This window comes from Chrysochloris asiatica, unplaced genomic scaffold (assembly GCF_000296735.1).
Source record: "Chrysochloris asiatica unplaced genomic scaffold, ChrAsi1.0 scaffold00119, whole genome shotgun sequence".
Lineage (NCBI taxonomy): Eukaryota > Metazoa > Chordata > Mammalia > Afrosoricida > Chrysochloridae > Chrysochloris > Chrysochloris asiatica.
Genome location: NW_006408637.1, coordinates 6,870,773 through 6,889,882, shown reverse-complemented (window position 1 = coordinate 6,889,882; position 19,110 = coordinate 6,870,773). Strand labels below are relative to the sequence as shown.

The 19,110-nt window shown below is 45.2% G+C and overlaps 1 protein-coding gene across 1 annotated transcript in view; it reads left to right on the top strand.

The window, feature by feature from the left end:
* SLC35F3 (solute carrier family 35, member F3) overlaps positions 1 to 19,110 on the top strand; it is an 840,786-nt gene that overhangs the window by 819,785 nt on the left and 1,891 nt on the right. Inside the window, exons 4-7 of the mRNA XM_006868569.1 lie at positions 2,331 to 2,550; positions 9,580 to 9,705; positions 13,500 to 13,692; positions 14,692 to 14,781. Coding sequence (XP_006868631.1) covers positions 2,331 to 2,550; positions 9,580 to 9,705; positions 13,500 to 13,692; positions 14,692 to 14,781 — 629 coding nt within the window. The remainder of the gene's footprint in view (positions 1 to 2,330; positions 2,551 to 9,579; positions 9,706 to 13,499; positions 13,693 to 14,691; positions 14,782 to 19,110) is intronic.

Sequence of the window (19,110 nt, the reverse complement as noted above, 5' to 3'; positions counted from 1 at the left end):
GAGTGGCTGAGGACTCTAGATTCATGGGAAAAGAGGGACTAAGAGCCCATGGCCAGGATGTGCCCTTTGAAGGTGTAAATTATTATTTATGCTTGAGTGTTTTTTGTTTTTGTTTAAAAAAAAAAAAAAGCTAAAGTGAATAGAGAAAAAATACTGTTAACTGATGGTACATGGAGGTGATTATAATCATTGTGATGAAACAAGGTGTATGGTTTGTTGAATGTAAAACTGATGATCTGCCCTGTAAACTTACACTCAATCCACAATAAAAACTTTACAAAAAAAATCCAAACGGCCCCTTGAAAAAACACTGGCCTAGCCCCATCTGAGACGCTTTATGGGTTACCCTACGTAAGCCCCACTACTGACCTTCCCATTTTTTTGACAAAGGATCAATTTCTCAAAAACCAGGTACTTGGCTAGTCCTCCACTCTACTTATCTTAGGAAAAAGGATTTTCTGGTACAGACAGCGCCCCTCAAGGTCCCAGTGCATTCTCGTCGCCCTGGCGATTACGTATTAATCAAGAACTGGAAGGGTGGAACAAAACAAAAACAAAAAAAAAAAACAACTGGGAGGTGGTCCATAGAAGACAATACCCTATCTCCATAGAAAGGAGAAAGAGTCTGCAGCCAGTATGGTAGTTTTTCAAATATAATTCTTAAGATAAACGTCGACATGGGCTATTTGATTTTACAATGCACAATCTGAGTTTGCACATGCAGGCTGAAAACGTCAATGTGAAATGGGCATTATGAAGTTGGTTTGTTCTAATATCTTCAATATTCTTTCTTCAGTAAAATGATATGAATTAACCCATTTAAAAGGTGGTTAAGGATTGTTTGGCTGGTGTGATAAAAAATTTTTAAACTGTACATTGCTCAAAAAAGAAAAAAAAAAAAAAAAAGACTAAACTTTACCATAGTCTACCGAAGTGTAAATATGCTTTATCAGTCTTGCAGGTTTTGAGATGAGTTTTCTGTTTCCTTTATAAGTATCCCATATTGAATAATGAACAAAGGCAGATGTCATTTGTGATTGATAGCAAGAACAAATTTAAATTGATACCAAACCCCTTTGACTCTTGGTTTCCATTCTACTGATGCATTGCAATATGAAGTGGAATAATTGGCAGCTCTTCCCCACCTTCACTGTGTTGGCTGATTCTAATGAGGTCTTGTGTTTCACTCTCCACGTAGTTCAGTTAAGCCTGAGTCTATTTATCAACCACTTGGCTGGGCCAGCCACCATCACTCCTGCTCTACATTAGTGGGTCTGGGCCTGGGACCCGAGATGGTGGGTTCAGTAGGAGCAATCCTTCTTCACTTGTCCATTCTTTGCCTGAGTTCAGGCCCAAACAAACAACATTCTTCATTTCTTCCCCTCAGACCATGACAGTCCAGTCAGCGGGCAGCTTCCTAGAGACCAACCCACTGGCCTCTCACCACACTAGCTACCCCTGCAGCCACATCTAATTTCTTCTTTTGCATGTGGAACTTTATTCTTTTAAAAATATTTTTTTCAAATATCAATGATTCTTCCCGGATGATCTAACAAAGAACCCGTGTCATTGCAATACTTTCTTCTGCCACTTATTCCTGAACTCCTCGATCTCCTTCCTGTAAAGCTCTCTTAGGTGAGGCGAAGACTTAGATTTCCACATCATGGAATAACGTACTCTGTAATGGCCTCATGGAGAAGATGTGTCAATAAACTTCACTTAATACTATTTGTATCATGACCAGAATGTATTAGATATGGTCCTGGCGACTTCTGGTGTGGCACTGTAGTTTGACTGCAGGACTACAAGGTTAGTTTGAGCCACAAGGTCAGCGATTCAAACCCACCAGCCGCTCCTTGGAAATCCTATACAGGGTCACTAAGGGTCAGAACCAAATCAACAACAGCACTTAACAAGAAGAACTAACTGATCATGTCTGATCCCAAAGATAACCCTAGTTTGGGACAAGAAGTAACAAGTAAATTTCAATGACTTATCTTTTAAGTATCCTACCCGCTCCTCTGAAAACAAAACCAAACCTCAGTGGGTCACCATGGACTACCATGTTCAGATCGGATCATCCCACCATTACCATCTGTGTAGAACTAGCCATCTACAGCGGGAAGCCCGGTGTGGCCTGTCCTCCAGTGGATACATACAGCAGTAGGTTGAAGCACTTGATTGGAGGATGTTGATAAAAAATTAATAGCATAAAACTTATTGGGCCTGTCTCTTTTTATATTTGTTTAGAAGGAACAAGAGTGTAGGAAAAAGCAATGGTGTGTGTCACCCAAGAATGTAATAACACTACCTCTCTCTCCTTGTTTTAGGGAATGCTGTCGGTTTTTTGGAGACAATGGCTTGACTTTGAAGGTGTTTTTTACCAAGGCAGCTCCCTTTGGTGTTCTTTGGACACTCACAAACTACCTATACTTACATGCAATAAAGAAAATAAACACTACCGATGTCTCCGTCTTGTTCTGCTGCAACAAAGCTTTTGTGTTCTTGCTCTCATGGATCGTTCTCAGGGACAGGTTCATGGGAGTGAGGGTAAGTTCTTTATTCTCTGTCTTCCTCCCTCACTCAGTCATGCCAGCCAACACCTGCTCATTGGCTTGCTTAGTTCCATGTGCTGGACCATAATCATAAGCTACTGACCACTTTCCTTCTGATTTGCAGCAGAAAAAAAGAGCCCCATTCTTGGTGTGACTTGCAGACCATCCTAGACTAGCCTTCACTGAAGCACCTTTCATTTCAAGCAATCCTATCAGCCTTTCCTAAAGTGGGCTCTGGGGACTCCCACCCCAGGAAGGGGCCACCAGCTCCTTTCGTATGCTCATTCCCTCTTTCATGACAGCTTCCCATCTGCCGTGCAGGGTGTGGCGGTGACTCTCGTCTCCAGCTCTCTGCTGACCCTGGCCACCTGCGCCTGTCCATCTTCAATCCAGACTGGGGGCTCTCGAGCCCAAGGCCTTCCACATCCACATGCATTCAGTCTTGGAAATGCTTTACCTGGACTATGCGTGTAATCCTCAAGTGAGCCAGATCCATTTGCATGAATTTCAAACTGTAGAGAGACAAGTCTACTTCCTTCATACAATGAGTGAAGAGAAGAGACATTATATTCCTTAAGCTCCCTCTCATTGTTACAACAAATTGTAGAAGCAGCCAGTCCAGAGTGACTGTTAAGTTGTATGAAATAGGACATCACTGGAACAGAAGGAATCCTGGTGTGGTGCTGTAGGATAAGCACTCGACCGCAAGGTCGGCGCTTCAAACCCACCTGCCCCTCCTCGGAAACCCTATACAGGGTGGTTTGGGGTCGGAACTGATTTGATGGCAACTGAAATTCAAAGGAGCCTGCCCTAAACGGGAGGAGCTGGAATCCCGTGAATCACGGTGACTTTTGTGTGGCTCCCTCTAGTGGCCAGACATTGCTGCTGCCGTTTCATTACCTTGTCAGCAAACAGAACACAAAGTGGATTCCTCCTTGCAGTTCATTTTCTTGTTTTCTCCATCTCTTGGTGTGTCCAGAACCCCACCACCGCACACACACACCACCACCACACCAACGATCTAGGGAACGCAGCGCTTTGGTGTCATTCTCATTAGACCAAGCCATCTGGCAACGAGCCAGGACCAACTCCAGGCTTTGTCCTGAGAATAATGACATCATCCTAATTGTGGATTCATGCCCACCTAGTTACTCTAATAGCAGTGGGGGACATGAGTCAACTTCTGCGTAGTATTTTTAGCTTGCAGTAGGGGGAATTTGTTTTGAGGCTGAGTGTTAATTTTGGAAGAAAAACTCACTCACTGTGCTAAATCCCAGAGATGCTTCCAGCAAATAAATGATCTAATAAATCTCTGCAGGGATTGCAGGCCCTTACACCAGTGGTCCATCCAGCATCCTGACTGACTTGATGTGAAGACTCTGGGATCCTGGAGACTATTGTCACCAGTGCTGCTCCGGATGATTTTTGTTCAAAGAACTGAGAACGTTCGGAGAACTTTATAGCATGATTCAGTTTCTGACTCTAATGTCCCAAGCAAATGCCAAATGAGACCTTGTTACTCTGAAGAGAAGCTTCAAAGATAATTCTGCACCTAAGCAGAAGAAAACAGAAATTTGTTGAGCTAAGAGGAGACACAAAGATCTTGAATTATTCCTCGATTCCCAGAGAGCAATATGCCACTTCAGATAATCTCTTTGTTGCTATAAATTGATAAGAAAGGTATCAGTGTTCCTGGACTCTGATAAATTCTAGCCACGCTGGCCATATGTCCAGTGTCATCTGTGATGACCGCTGTATTCTGAAAATCTTGGTATTGAAAGCCTGCAGTATCAAGCCAACTTTGGCTTGAGGCTGATGGCAGCTTGGTGTAGCCGAGGAAAAACTGTCCAGGTTTAATGATAACCACGCCTCCTCAGAGACATCTGCGGCTGGTCATCTAAGAGATTCCCAGCACAGGCAATGATGGGTTTCCCCATTCTCATCTTCAGAGTTCACAGAAGTAGCAAAATCTGAGATGCTGCCATCTTGCCAGAATGATGAAAAGTTGGACTTTTATGAACAGATAGGAACTGAGGTCCAAGGTGATATGTAGCAGGTATGGGGGTCTCTCAGGCTTGTCAAGCTGCTGGATGATCAAATACCTTCCACTGGATAATTACCAAAGATTGAGGAGAGTTCACGCTGTTCCCCATTCCGGAGGGTTGAGCGTGAAAGTTTGGAGACAGGAGCTTAGCAGAGCCTAAGCACTATGTCTGTATCAAGACTTCATGACATACTTGGGTTACTAAGACTCAAAGCACAAAGACTGGGGGTTCTGAAAACCATCAGCAGGCCCCGGTGGTTCCAAACAGATCCAGAAAGAAGCAGGTATATCATTCATGCTTGAGGGATCTCAATCTATGGCATCAGAGGGTAGAAACGTACATGGTGAATATTTGAAAGGAGCCCATGCTAGCCTTTGACTCTTGCTTCCAACACGGTCACCACAACAATTGGAATGAACACATCAACCCCTTTATTGAGAAGGAATAGTAATAATAGTACCAAGGAAAGACGGTTATATTTATGGAATGATCCCGTGTGCCTTCCCTATTTGTCCTGGCTTCCTCTGTCCTGAGATTTGAGGGCTCAGGCGAAGGTTCTGAGGGTCAAGGTGACCAGGGTTTGCATCTTAATGCCATTCGCATCAACTGTTGGACTTTGAACCACCGTTTAAATATGTCTTGCATTTAAAGTAGAATAGTAGCAGCTACTTCACAGAAATGTGGTGAGAATAGAAGAATATGATGTATCTGGTGTACGTTGTTCAGTGCCATTGAGTTGGTCCTGACTCATAGCGACCCTGTGTAAGGTTTCCAAGGAGCAGCTGGTAGGTTTGAACTTCCCGTCCTGTGGTTCGCAGTCCAGCGCTGATCCTACAACACCACGCCAAACACTAGTACCTCCCCTTGTTACTATCACTATTATTCCTTTTCAATAAAGGGACTGATGTGTCAGTCCCGATTGTTTTATTGCTGGTGTTGGAGGCTGGCAAACACTGGGGAGGCAGTTTTTAGTACAGGGATTGATGGAATGAGGGCACCCCCTAGAGATGAACCCACCAGCTAAGAAACGGTTGACTAAGGAGTCCTGGTGTGGTGCTGCGGGCTAATGTGCTGGACTGCAAGGTCAGTTTGAACCACAAGGTTGGCAGTTCAAGCTCACTAGCCGCTATTTGGAAACCCGCTACAGGGTCTCTATGAGTCGAAACTGACTCAGCAGCACTGAACCACAGCAACAACGTAAGACCACCTCCAACTTACATCTCTGGGCAATGGTGGATGAAATTATCTGGTGGTCCAGTATTCATTCGTCCTCACCCTTCCTTGTTAAGATTGTCTCTGCTGAGTTTATAGGACCAGGAATGGAGCTAAGAGTTCAGTCCAGTGGATGCTAGAGCCCAGATCGCTTTTTTCACAGTCCTACCTGTGGCCATCAGCCTTCCGCTGCTGTCTTCAACATGGGCAGTCTTTTAAGTGGTGTAGGAGAAATCCCGGTGTCAGAACTCCGATTTTCAGCTCCTGAATCCCTGTTGTCCAGGAGGCTGTGTACCCCCAAACCTGAGCATAGCCTGGTGGAATGCACAAAGTCAGACACATTCACAACCTGGACCCCATCCCATTCTCTGGAATCAGAGGGTGCATAGACAGTCTCGACATCTCTCCAAACTCTTGGTTGGAGTCAGTTAGTGTAGTTCAGGAGGAAATACATTCAAGAGTTCATCTGTTCTTCCCCTTTCCCAAACTGCTCAAAACTAGAGAAATCGAAAACGCACCCAGACCATGTCAGCTCCTCAGTATGAGGGTGAATTAAGTGTTGTTCCCTTGTTCGCCTTCCTGTCTGATGAGGGAGCCGGGCAGGTCAGTGAGGTGACCGCAGGGAGAGAGTGGAAGGCAGCAGTCTAGGCTGCCTACATGGTGAACCACACTTCAGCATGCTGGGTGTCTGCCTCGTTTCCAGTTAACGTTCTCCCCGTGAAGCAGAGATGGAAGCCTCACCTGTCTCAGTCGCAGGGCTGTGGTTTCCCGGAAGTGCAGATCCCCGAGTCTGCTAAAGCCTTGTTTTGCAAGTTTACTGGATTGCAGTGATGCGGAGAGCAGAGACTTTGAGAGAGGAGTCAGGGTACGAGGAGATTTGGAACATTCTCCATCGTATTCACCCCCAGGAACACCGCTCCTGTAAAGTAGTGTTGGGGAGGAAACAAAACAGGGCCGGCCCATTGTCCTGCAGAAGTCCACTGTAAGGGATAGTCCGGGAAATCGTTTCAAGCAAAAACAGACAAATCCAGGAACGTTCTGGTGTATAATGTAAACTATGCACCGATTCTTGGAATCTTCAAAGGAATTTTAAGCTTCAGGAAGGATTTTGGAGCTCTGCCCCTACAACCATCAAGAACATTTCCCAGAGAAAGACGAGGACTACTGGCAAAGGCGTATCGAGGTTGCGAGGCAGCAGGGACAACTGAGCAGGCAGCTCTGGGGTCATGGACGCCCCCCAACCCAGTTGGGTGCTCCTGGTACTCACAACTGGACACCGTAAGAGGGAGACTCCTCAGTGTGTGTGGAGGGAATTGGTGTCCTCTGGTGCCTCCTTCTTTGAATGAACTCATGGGACCTGGGCTTGTCACATTTCTGGTGGCCAAAAGGCTGGTGGCCACCCAAGGTCCGTCTGTTCTTACACCTTTCTGTCCGTTCCCCCGGCTCTTCTCCAACATAGCGGAGGCTGAAGCTTTTGATTGTTGAGATTTAATCAATAGAGAAGAGAAAGGAAGCGGCCGGAAATCTGGCAGGAAAAAAAAAAAAAAGTCCTTTGCTCTCCTTCGGTTCTTCACCCTTCAGCCCTAGGTTTCGAAAAACTGAAATGGAGGAGGCTCCAATTCACCTGACATTTCACTCTCTTATCCCCGCCCTCTTTCCCTTGTTTTCATCATTCTTTTTCTAGATGCTTTACTGCTCTGATGCCCTGCTGGGCTGAATTGTTCCCAAACAGGATCTTTGTACCACTGTCCTCTGGGGCAGACCCCACCCCATTTTCAATGGTCACTTCTTTGTTCTTGGGGAGGGGGGGCTTTTTGCTTGTTGTTCTGTTTCTGTATTCTCTCTTTTGTTCTCACTGAGCAGATGCACACAGTACACGTAGCATTGGGACCTGAGATGTGCATGTATATACGTGATATAGAATGACGCCAAGACTGAAAGGGCATCACTAAACCAGAAGGAAGAAACGGATGACCCAAGGCACGCCCTGTCTCGGGGGTCTGTGTGATGCGGGTAGATTTCTTATTACATGGGCTAAGCACTGGAAGGCCACCCTGTGTGAGCTTCAACCCCATTGCCACTTACTAGCTTACAAAGTTTGAATGTAAACCACTTGTTGTTAACTGTCGTCACGTTAGTTCTGACCCATAGCAAACCTGTATAGGGTTTCCGAGGAGCAGTTGGTGAGCTTGAACCTCTGACCTTGCAGTTTAAACTGCTTTGCAGTCTGGCACATTAACCCACAGTGCCACACCAGTACCCCACTTAAGAGACCTCAATTCAAATGTAAGAGTATAGTTAACAACAGCTGATTACGTGAATTGTACTTTGCTGTTACAGAATAAGCTATTATCAACTTTACTTTTACAACTGCATTGAGGTCTCCTTCTTGTTGTTGTTGTTAAGTGCCATCAAGTCGATTCTGACCCATATCGACCCTGTAATAGGGTTTCCAAGCAGCAGCTGGTGAGCTTGAACCACCGGCCTTGCAGTTAAACAACTTTGCAGTCTGATACATTAGCCCACAGCGCCATGCCCGGTCTTCTTAGTGGTTTATATGTATGTTTATGTATGTAAGTACTGACTTTGCAATCAACACACCTGAAATTTTTGTCCCTGCTCTGCCACATGCAGATTGGGTAACTTACTTGCCTATTCTGAGACCCAGTTTTCACATGTATTAATTGAGGTGAACGATAATTACCTCTTGTGAGGACAGAATGAAAATACATAGAGAAAGTCCTTAAGCAGTAATAGCATAGGAAATGTTAGTTATCTGTATTGTCGTGGATTGTTGTTGTTGTTGAGTGCTGTTGAGTCGGTTCCCACTCACAGTGACCCTGTGTAGGGTTTCTGAGGAGCCCTGGTGAATTTGAACTGCCGACCTTATAGTTCAAGCCAACATTGTGGCCCTACCAGGACTCCGTTGTTTTGAGTAGCTGAAGTCAATTTTAAATGATCTGCGAGAGGGAACAGACTCTGAGAAAATCCAAGAACTGAAACTTTAAACACATATAGCTGACCATCCCGTTGTCCTGACAACACCCCCTCCCCACTTCCGACCGCAAGTGCCATTTCAAGTACAAAGCACCCTAACTTGCTAGTTTTTGTATTCATCGTCTGTGCTAATGCATTTTCTTATTTGGGGATGGGGGTCCTAGGGAGGTCAGCTGCTTTTACTTGCCTCTACAGCACTGTGTGTCTCTGGTGTAGTATGTCGAGGGGTGTGGGGAACGGGCTCTGCAGTAAGTGGAAAAGAACCCCAGCTCCTTTGTAGTTAGGACGTTGCCTGCAGTCCTGGTGGGCAGGTTACCACTCTCTTGGACTCCATCACTGTCCCTTCCTTGTTGAGAAATGAAACACCTAAAGATTATAGGAGGTCCATTCAGAAGCTTGGGGGAAAACTGAGAGGTGAATTCTGAGTGCTGCTCCTATCAACCAGGCCTTGGCATGACTCAGTCGTCTGTTGTTGTGTTGTTGGAATGATGGCCCCTCCTCCAATTTCCAAGAATCCTAGTGACTGATCACAAGGTACTCTCTGAGGCCAAGCCATGCCAAACTTGGTTAAGCAAAAAATAACAACAACAACAACAACAAAAACAAATTAGATAGGGCCAGCGTTTGGCCATGGTTTGAAAGTGCTAGAAAGGAGACCCCCCTGTCCCCTGAAAATACTGAACTCCTGTGACCATTTCTAGCCCATGGGCCCTTCCTAGTCACCGATTCCCTACCATGGTCCTGACTGCCCTTTTCTTCCTTCCACGCAGATTGTGGCTGCCATCCTTGCCATTGCTGGAATTGTCATGATGACCTACGCAGATGGCTTCCACAGCCACTCGGTCATTGGCATAGCGCTGGTGGTGGGCTCAGCGTCCATGTCCGCCCTCTATAAGGTGAGCACGCCTGGAACAGGCCTCCGCTGGGCCCAGTGTGGCTGGTACCGTCCTTTGAGGAGCCTGTGACCCTGCCAGGCAGCTGCCCTCAGCCCTCGGGACTGTTTCATCAGAGGCCATAGCTTGCAGCATCCAGGATTCATGGGTAGCGTGTAGGATTGGCAGGGGCATGTTAGTGACTAAATTGTTTGGTGGGAACCTGGAGAAGAATTAGGGACCCTAAGTAGCTGGTTCAGCAACTAATCAGATAATGTTCCACAAGATGGGAAATGAAGCCATGAATATCTGATGCAACTTTGTCATTAAAATCTCTTATTACACAGTTCTCAGCACAAATCCATATGCATGTTGTTGTTGTTAGGTGCCATCGAGTCAGTACCGACTCATAGCGACGACAACAGAATGAAACACTGGCCCGTCCTGGGCCAACCTCACCATCATGGCTACATTTGAGCCTATGGTTGCTGCCACTGTGCCCAGCTAGCTCATTGGGGGTCTTGCTCTTTTTCTCTGACCCTCCACATCACCAACCATGATGTCCTTCTCCAACGACTGGTTGCTCCTGATAACATGTTCGAAGTATAAGAGATGAAGTCTGGCCATTCTGGCTTCCAAGGAGCACTCTGGCTGTACTTCTTCCAGGACAGATAGTGCATGTCAAGCATTATTTGTGAACTTAGTAAGTAAAACACAACTACTATCATAATACAGGGAGCACAGTGACTCCTTACAATAAGCACGGGGCTGTGGTCCACAAGGTCCGCGGTTCAAGTCAGCCAGCCACTTTGTGGGAGAAGAGCAAAAAACTCCCTCAAAGATAACCCTATACAGGCTCGCTTTGAGTCGGAAGCCACTCGACAACATTTAACATCAACAACTATAATATAAAAGGAGCCCTGTAGCGTAGTGGGTTATGAGTTGGGCTGCTAACCACAAGGTCAGCAGTTCGAATCTATAAGCCACTTCACAAGAGAAAGATGAGGCTTTCTGCCCCCATTAGGATTTACAGCCTCGGAAACCCTATAAAGGGTCCCTATGAGTCAAAACCAACTCGACGGCACATCACCACCACCAGCTACCACTATAATGTAAGGAGTCCATGTGTGGCACTGTAGGGTAAGTCCTGGACTGCTAACACAAAGTCAGCAGTTCAAATCCGCCAGCCGTTCCTTAGAAACCCTACATAGACTGGCTGTGAGTTAGAACTGACTCAATGGCACTGAACAACAGAAGCCATAAGGTGAGAATTAGAAAACACTTTTTATGAAAAAAATAGGAAGAATGGGAGAGCATTTTCCAACTGTATGAAACACATCTTGATCCTCACACACTGTTCCCTTCCTCTCGAAGGTCCCCCACTTGAGCATGCCCCACTGCCCCCACCCCCCCTGCTCCCCCACAGCTCTCACCCTGCTCTCCTCTCCCTCCCTCCCTCTCCTCTTCTTACACCCTTAGTAAAGACTATAAATATTTCTGGTTTCTAAATTTGAATTGGAGGCCCTAGGTGATGCAAAGGGTCAAACACATTCAAGGCCACCCAGAAGTCCTTACAACCTGCTTCTGAGAAACCAGCCACTGAAAATCCTCCTTAATACCCTTCTCCTCTGACACTCATGGGGACTTCATGCGTCACACTCAACTCCATGGCAGCTGCTTTCAAGCTGAGTGAGGAAGTTAACTTGAGGATTCACTGAGAAATGAGATTTTAGCCTTGAGACTTACTGTTCCTTTGAAGTCCAGACAACTGTGAGGTTGGCGCAGGGCAAGGCAGTGTTTCATTCTGTTGTGCATAGGGTCGCTAAGAGTCAGTACTGACTCAATGGCACCTAACAACAATTCCAGACAGTCAGGCGGAGAAAACTAGGCAATTCAGAAAGTTCCAAGGGAAAAATATTTTTAAAAATTTTCAGTTCTGTGAGCAACATGTGTCATGATTTTGGAAAGTGAGATAACTGTGCCTTCCTGGCTTCCAGCACATCCCTCCTCACTGTCCACAGTGACACACATCCTCCAGCTGTGGAACACGTCTCCCGAGGGGATGCTGTGGGCTGGCATCAGGATGACTCACTCGAGTCTCTGTCCAAATGCAAAGCACGTTCAAGGGCCGAAGGGCACTGCTCTCCTCGATGCACCGTGTGCTGATGGGAATACAATTCACAGTGAACACACGTTGTCTGGTTTAGACTTTAGTCTTCTCCTCCACTGCCCGATGTGTGCAGAAGGGCCATTCGATGGGAGACTGGAAGCTGTTTAGGTTCTCTTCCCTATTCCCTGCATGAAGGAGTTGTGAAATGATTGAAAAAGGAGGACGCAGGTAAAAGGAGATGCGGCCATGCAGACCCTCACATTGGAACACTGAATCCAATCCGAATCGTCCCTTACTTCTGGCTTTCCAAGAACTGGAAATTCCAATTGTCGTGGTGCTGTGTGTTAATGTGCCAGACTGCAATGCCATTTGAACTGCAAGGTCGGCGGTTCAAGCTCACCAGCTGCTCTTTGGAAACCCTATACAGGGTCGCTATGGGTCGGAATCGACTCAACGGCACTTAACAACAACAATTCCAATTATCCCTTACTTCTGGCTTTCCAAGAACTGGAAATAATTTACAAACAAGAACCATTGCAAGAAATAATGTACAAACAAGAACCATTGCAAGAAATACTGGTTGGGGGATTCCATTAAACCCCATGCCATTTCTGGAATGGGAGTGGTAGAATAGAGCAGAAATGAGCTACGAGTATATAAGCCCTACCCTTGGATTTGCATAATTCCTGCACATCCAAAGCCCTTGTTTATGGCAAGGGGCAATGATTTTCAAATTGTGATGCACCAAGTCAGGGATGAACTCTAGGGTCTTTGAAAGCAATGTGCAACCATTGCAGTTATTTCCAATCGATAAGGCTTTTTCAGGAGTCCTTGGTGGTGCAAACAACATGCTTGGCTGCCAGTCAGAATGTTGGAGGTTGGAGTTTATCCAAAAGTGCCTTGGAAGAAAGACCTGGAGATCTCTGTCTGATTGATCAGTCTCTGAAAACCTGATGGAGCGCAGTTCTACTCTGCCATCATGGAGTTGCCCTGAATTAGAGTTTACTTGATGACAACTGGTTTGGGATCTTATCTTCAGACTATCTGAAGTTGGGGTACAGTGTCATGAATACCAGAGAGACAAGTCTGGTGTCAGAATTCCCAAATACTGAGTATGCTCTGTATAAACCTAGAGAACAGCTCGCCATCATGATGTGAAATCCAAAAATCAAACCCACTGCCTTCCTGACTCACAGTAACCTGACTCACAGTGATCCTACAGAATAGAGTAGACCTGCTCCATAGGGTTTCTGAGACTCTCTATCTTTACTGAAGCCCACAGTCTCATCTTTACCCCATGGAGCTGCTAGTGGGTTTGAATCACCAACTCTTCAGTCAGCAGCTCAATGCTTGACCCAGAGCACCACCAGAGCTCCTCACCATTGTGCTATTGCTGTGCCATCGAGTCAGTCGGGTCCAACTCATAGCGACCCTGTATAGGATTTCCAAGGAGCCGCTGGTGGGTTTGAACCGCCGACCTTGTGGTTCACGGTCCAGTGCTGATCCTAGAGTGCCACACCAGGACATTACTTAGGTTTAAACTCATGTATAAATGAGCAGGAGTGAAATCCCTTGTTCCTTGGAAGGTAGCATTTGCCTGTAATGTGGGCGCTAGTCCAGTGGTCCAATCCCAGTATTCTGCTTAGGTGTACAAAGTTGAAGTCTGAGGTACAGCTTCACCTGCCACATACTCTCTCTTCTCTTGTAGGTGTTGTTCAAACTTCTCCTGGGCAGCGCTAAGTTTGGAGAAGCGGCCTTATTCCTGTCCATCTTGGGTGTGTTTAACATCCTCTTCATCACCTGTATTCCTGTGATTCTCTACTTCACCAAAGTGGAATACTGGAGCCCCTTCGATGCCATTCCATGGGGAAACCTTTGTGGATTTTCAGTTCTCTTATTGAGTAAGTGGCAACCCCTTTTTTTTGGAGGGGGGTGGGTATTGGAAACCCCCCAATGATTCTGTGCAGCTCAAGGGGAACTTTCTTCCTTGGGGAGAAAGCCATTTGTTTTCATCATAATGTTCCATTGTTAGGTTCTCCACAGTAAAACCTTTGTTATGGGTTCTGACTTCAGAGCCAGAGTCTCAGAGCCCAGCATACTGCAAGTCACCTGCCAATAAATCCCACAGAGCTGCTGAGGAGCTGGTAAATGCCCAGTCCTACAACACTGCCTGGTCAATGTCAGTGTCAGTGTCAGTGTCAGTTTCTCTCATCAATTATCGTTACTACCATCACTTCTCATGGAGCTCTGGTAGCGTAGTGGTTATGAATCGGGCTGCGAGCCACAAGGTCAGGAGTTCGAAGCTACCAGCTGTTCCACGGGAGAAAGATGAGGCTTTCTGCTCCCATACAGATTTACAGCCTCGGAAACCCTGTACAGGGTCACTATGACTCAGAACCGACTCCACGACACGTAACCACCACACCACCACCATCCCTTCTCAGTGAAGTCAGGCTAGTCTAGGGAAAACAGCAACCCTGAAGGGGGGTCTCTTCCTCTGTAAGTCTCAGCACAAATCCAAAAGCTCTGATTCCTACAGTCACTGCAGAAAAGAGCCAAGTGGGGAGGGTGGTCACAGTCCCCCCCTTCCTAGTGCCTTCCCACTGGCTACCTTTCCTGAATTTCTTTTCTCTTCTTCAAAGCTCAGGAAGAGAAGAGGGGTTGCATATTCAGGTATTTGCCCCGAGTCCCCAGCCTTGGAGCCCTTGGAGGAACCTTGGGTCCATTCTTTGCTTCTGGAACTGAATCAAAGCAGATAGCGCCTAAAATTCATGACTTCAGTCTCATCAGGGGTCAGATAACCCACAGAGGAGGTCAAACTCAGGGCCAGTCATGACTAACATAAAAAGAATGTATTCGGATGCCAAGAAAACCAACCATCATTTTGTTCTTTATTTCAGCATTCAATATTGTACTAAATTTTGGAATTGCTGTTACGTATCCTACTCTGATGTCTCTGGGAATAGTCCTCAGTGTACCTGTGAATGCAGGTAATGTTTCTATATCTCTTTGTTAAAAACACAGCCTCACAAAATCTTACATATGCACTCATGTAAATTCCTGTTATGTCTTGTATAGAACACACTCTTAACTTTCTACAAAGAAAGGAACCACTGGGGTAAAATGTTGGTTGGTGCTTCTTAGATATGCAATGCTTTCTTCAGAATGGGTTGATTTTCACTTCTCCACCAAGATTCAGAAAGTCTAAAGCTCTCTTAGTTCTAACAGGTATGAGGGTCATCAATGAATGTGTTAATAATAAATGTAGAAAAACTATGTAGCAAAAAATTGGTTTTGCTGTTTGACTATTTCTGATCATTCCAGACAGAAAGAGGACCTGTAGCTCTCACTTTGCAGTTCTCTGATGCTCACCATTGAAGCATTGGAATTGCATTACTCCCTTGAGCATCCCAAGACCCACACCTCTCTGGGCTTTCACTTATCTTTCCTGAAAATGAGTATAGTGACTCTCCTCAATGGAATCCCTGTCTGGTACAAATGGTTAATATGCTCAGCGGATAACTCTCAACTCAGAGGCATCTAGGGGAAAAAAAAGTCTGGGCACCTACTTCTGAAAAATCAGTCATTGAAAGCCTTGTGGACCACAGTCCTACTCTGATACACATGGGGTTGCCATGAGCCAGGTTGACTGGATGACAGTACTAGCTAGCTCTTACCAACCCTTGATGTTTTGGTTGCTGTGCTGTTGGATAAGCACTGGACTGCTTACCCCGAAGTTGGTGGTTCAAGCCTACCAGCCACGCTTTGGAAACCCTATACAAGGTCGCTGGGAGTCAGAAGTGACTCGATAGCCCTTAACAACAAACACAACAAGAGAACCAATGACAAAGGACAATTTGTCAGTGACGGAGAGCATGTCTGCACACTGAAGACCCATAAACATTATTTTCTTTCTTGGAAGAGCAAGCGAGCCATTTGTCACCTCAAAGTCTCATTGTGTGTTCCACCCAATTAGCAGCTATTTCAAAGCATGCCATTACCTGACCATCATCTCCTGTCTCCTTCTGGGTCATTCTTGGATGAATTTTGTCTTTCCCAGAATTCCCTTACATCCCACTTTATAGCCTGCCCCAGACCAGGAAGAGCTTGTGCATCACTTCCCTCTAGAGTACTAACCTCAGCTCTATAAAACACCAAAGCTCCCCTGCACTGGTCATACCGTGTTCCACGCCATCTTCCTAATCCTCCCACATCCAGGTCACTAAAGGATTGCCCTCCGTGGAATGGAGACCTTTCTCCAGTTAAATGGTCCTGGAAATGTGAACAAAGCAGCTGTCAGTGTGTCGGCCCCATGTGTTGGTTCTCCCCCTTCACCCCTCATATCCCACCATTTTACACACGTCCTCCAGTGCCCACACTCTCCCCCAGTAGAAGGACCTCAAGAAGACAATGTCAGGTGGCCTGAGCTGGAGTCAGGAGATCAGACTTGGGCCCGGCACGACTAACACCCATCTGGAAAACTTTGGTTCCAGCGCCTCACCCTTCTGGGCCTTCAATAAAAATAAAATGAGGGTAGCACATACCCTCATCACATTTGATATGAAAACCAAATGACATAATCCACAAGACAGGCTTTCAAAATGCATTAAGTCTCTGAACTCCAGGAGACTGTTAAAAAGTTACCCAGTGAGATTGTAACCATGGTAATGAAACGATATACAACAGGATGAATGTAAAACTAATGTTCTCCCATGTAAACTATTACATAATTCACAATAAAACATTAAAAAAAAAAAAAAAGTTACCCAGTCCGTCATTTCCAGATACTATATAGGCTTTTCAGACCCTGCTATAAGTCCTTTCAATGGAAATATTAACATTATACTTGCCAACAGCTATGCTCCTAGATTCTGATCTATAAGGCACTGCTTCAAACACAGGGAGGAAGTAGGAGGGGTGCTGCTCCTCATTGATGGAGACTGCCATCAATGTCACAAAGCAAAAACACTGTTGCATTGTTGAATAGAATGAATTATTGAATGGAAAAGCAATTTGCTCTGTGAAACTTTCACACAATCGCAACTGAAAATTAACCTAATAATAGTAACGGCCTGCTTCACAGAAGTAGCTGGAAAACTTTTGATGAGATGGTTCAAAACCAAGGAGCTCAAAGATTGGAGCTCTTTCAATTGCTGAGCTTTCAGATTCATTGCCTATTAAGCGTCAGAGCTATGGAAAGGCTAAGAGTACCAACAGCATGTTCTAGAACAATGACTTGTTAACACACTCCCTTACATTTTATTATGTTCTTAACGTCCAGTCACACAGAGCTCTAATTGCTAGAAAGCATATTCCAGGTAGCTCTTACGTTGTTGTTAGTGCCGTCGAGTGAGTTCTGACTCACAGCGACCCTGTACAGGGTTTCCAAAGAGCAGCTGGTGGCTTTCAACTGGTGACTTTGTTATTCCTAGTCCAGTGCTGATCCTACAGCACCAAATCAAAAGGTACCACTGCCAAATCATAGAAAAGGTCGTAATAATTAAAAATAAAAAACTTTATTAAACAAAAATACCAAAATATGAAGCTATTCCTTCTCAATATATCCTCCACCTACACCTGTACACTTCTGAAGGCCATGTTTCCATCTCTCTAACCATTCCTCGGGAATCCTGGTGTGGTGCTTGCTGTGGGTTAATGTGCTGGACTGCAAAGTCGGTTCGATCCACGAGATCGGCGGTTCAAGCTCACCAGCTGCTCCTCAGAAACCCTATCCAGGGTCGCTATGGGTCGGAACCGACTCAACGGCACTTAACAACAACTACCATTCCTCAAGGAATTCTGCGCTCTGTGATTTACACTACATTGAAATGGTAGTTCTGATAACTGTGAGGTTAAATTGTAAACATCACAGTTCCTTTTAAATGTTCTTTGAGTTTAAGGAACTAAAAGAAGTCTAGAGAGACAAGATCAGGGCTGTAGGTTGAATGGGGTTTTTCAATGAAATGTTCACAGGACAGTCTTTACTAGGCTCAAAGAATGAGCAGGCGCATAATCGTAATAGGAAAGCATTTCTGTGGCACAATTCTCCCTGGTTTTCTCCCATCGATACAATTTTCAATTTTCTTAAAACTTCTTCAAAATAAGACCCCCGTGATTCATAAGGAGACTCCATGATTCTTTGAGAAAATCTATTAAGCTATTACCCCTTTGGAGTTTCCCCAAACAGTTGTCATAACCTTCTGAGCTGACCTCTCTACTTTGAATTTAAATGGCCAAGAATAGCTCCTTGGAAGCACTGTTTTAACTGACTTGATTTCTGAAGGCACAAGACTAAGACGAGTGTATTCCTGAGAGAACTTGTCTTCAGTCATCCACCGATCACTGAGACTTAAATATGTTTTGTTTGGATGTGATGTACCAACTCGAACTTTAATGGCAATACTTTTTTACTGACCCTCATAGAAACTAAGTATGAAAATCGCCTTACCAAATGCTTGAGAGATTAATAAAAATCATTTCTTATTATTTATGTAAGAGGTTAAATAATGTATCTAAGAAGGGAATTTTTAGATAAATTCTTGATTAGAGGAGAGCAGCAAAGGGCTCTCAGCTAATGATCTAAATCCTCTGAGCGGAGCCACCTAAGGACTTCCTGACACTTACACCTAGTCCAACTCATGTGCTGTACTGGGTGAATCAACAGAACATGGTACCGGTACTAAATAATTAAATGTTACTGTTTCTGACATATAATGTAGTACAAGGGGCATCCTTAAAGAACCCTAGTGAGGCCACCATTAAGTGCTCAGCTGCTAACTAAAAAATTAGGGATTTGAACCCATCGGTGACTTGGTATAAGAAAACCCTGATGGTCTCCTACCGTAAAGATGGCCACCATGAAAACCCTGGGTCACCTGATCACCATGAGTTGGAATCAACTCATCGGCATCTAACAACAACAAAATTCCACCAAAAGGGCTGCTATTAAAGTTGTTTTTTTTTTTTTTCCAAGTTTCCCTCTTTTTCTTTGCCCAAGCTCTTCATAAAGGAGCTCTGGTAGTATAGTGGTTACAAATTGGGCTGCTATCCTCAAGGTCAGCAGTTGGAAACTACCAGCGGTTCCACAGGAGAAAGATGAGGCTTTCTGCTCCTGCAAAGATTTACAGCCTCGGAAACCCTGTACAAGGTTGCTATGAGTTGGAAATGACTCCATGGCCCATAACCAACACCACCGCCGCCACCAAGCTCTACATAAGGTGTAAAAGGTCAGATTCAGGAGGGAAGAAGAAGGCAAGAGAAAGTAGAAGAGGAGGGAGAAAAAGACAGGGCCGCCTACAACTTGAGGAAAACAAAAGCAA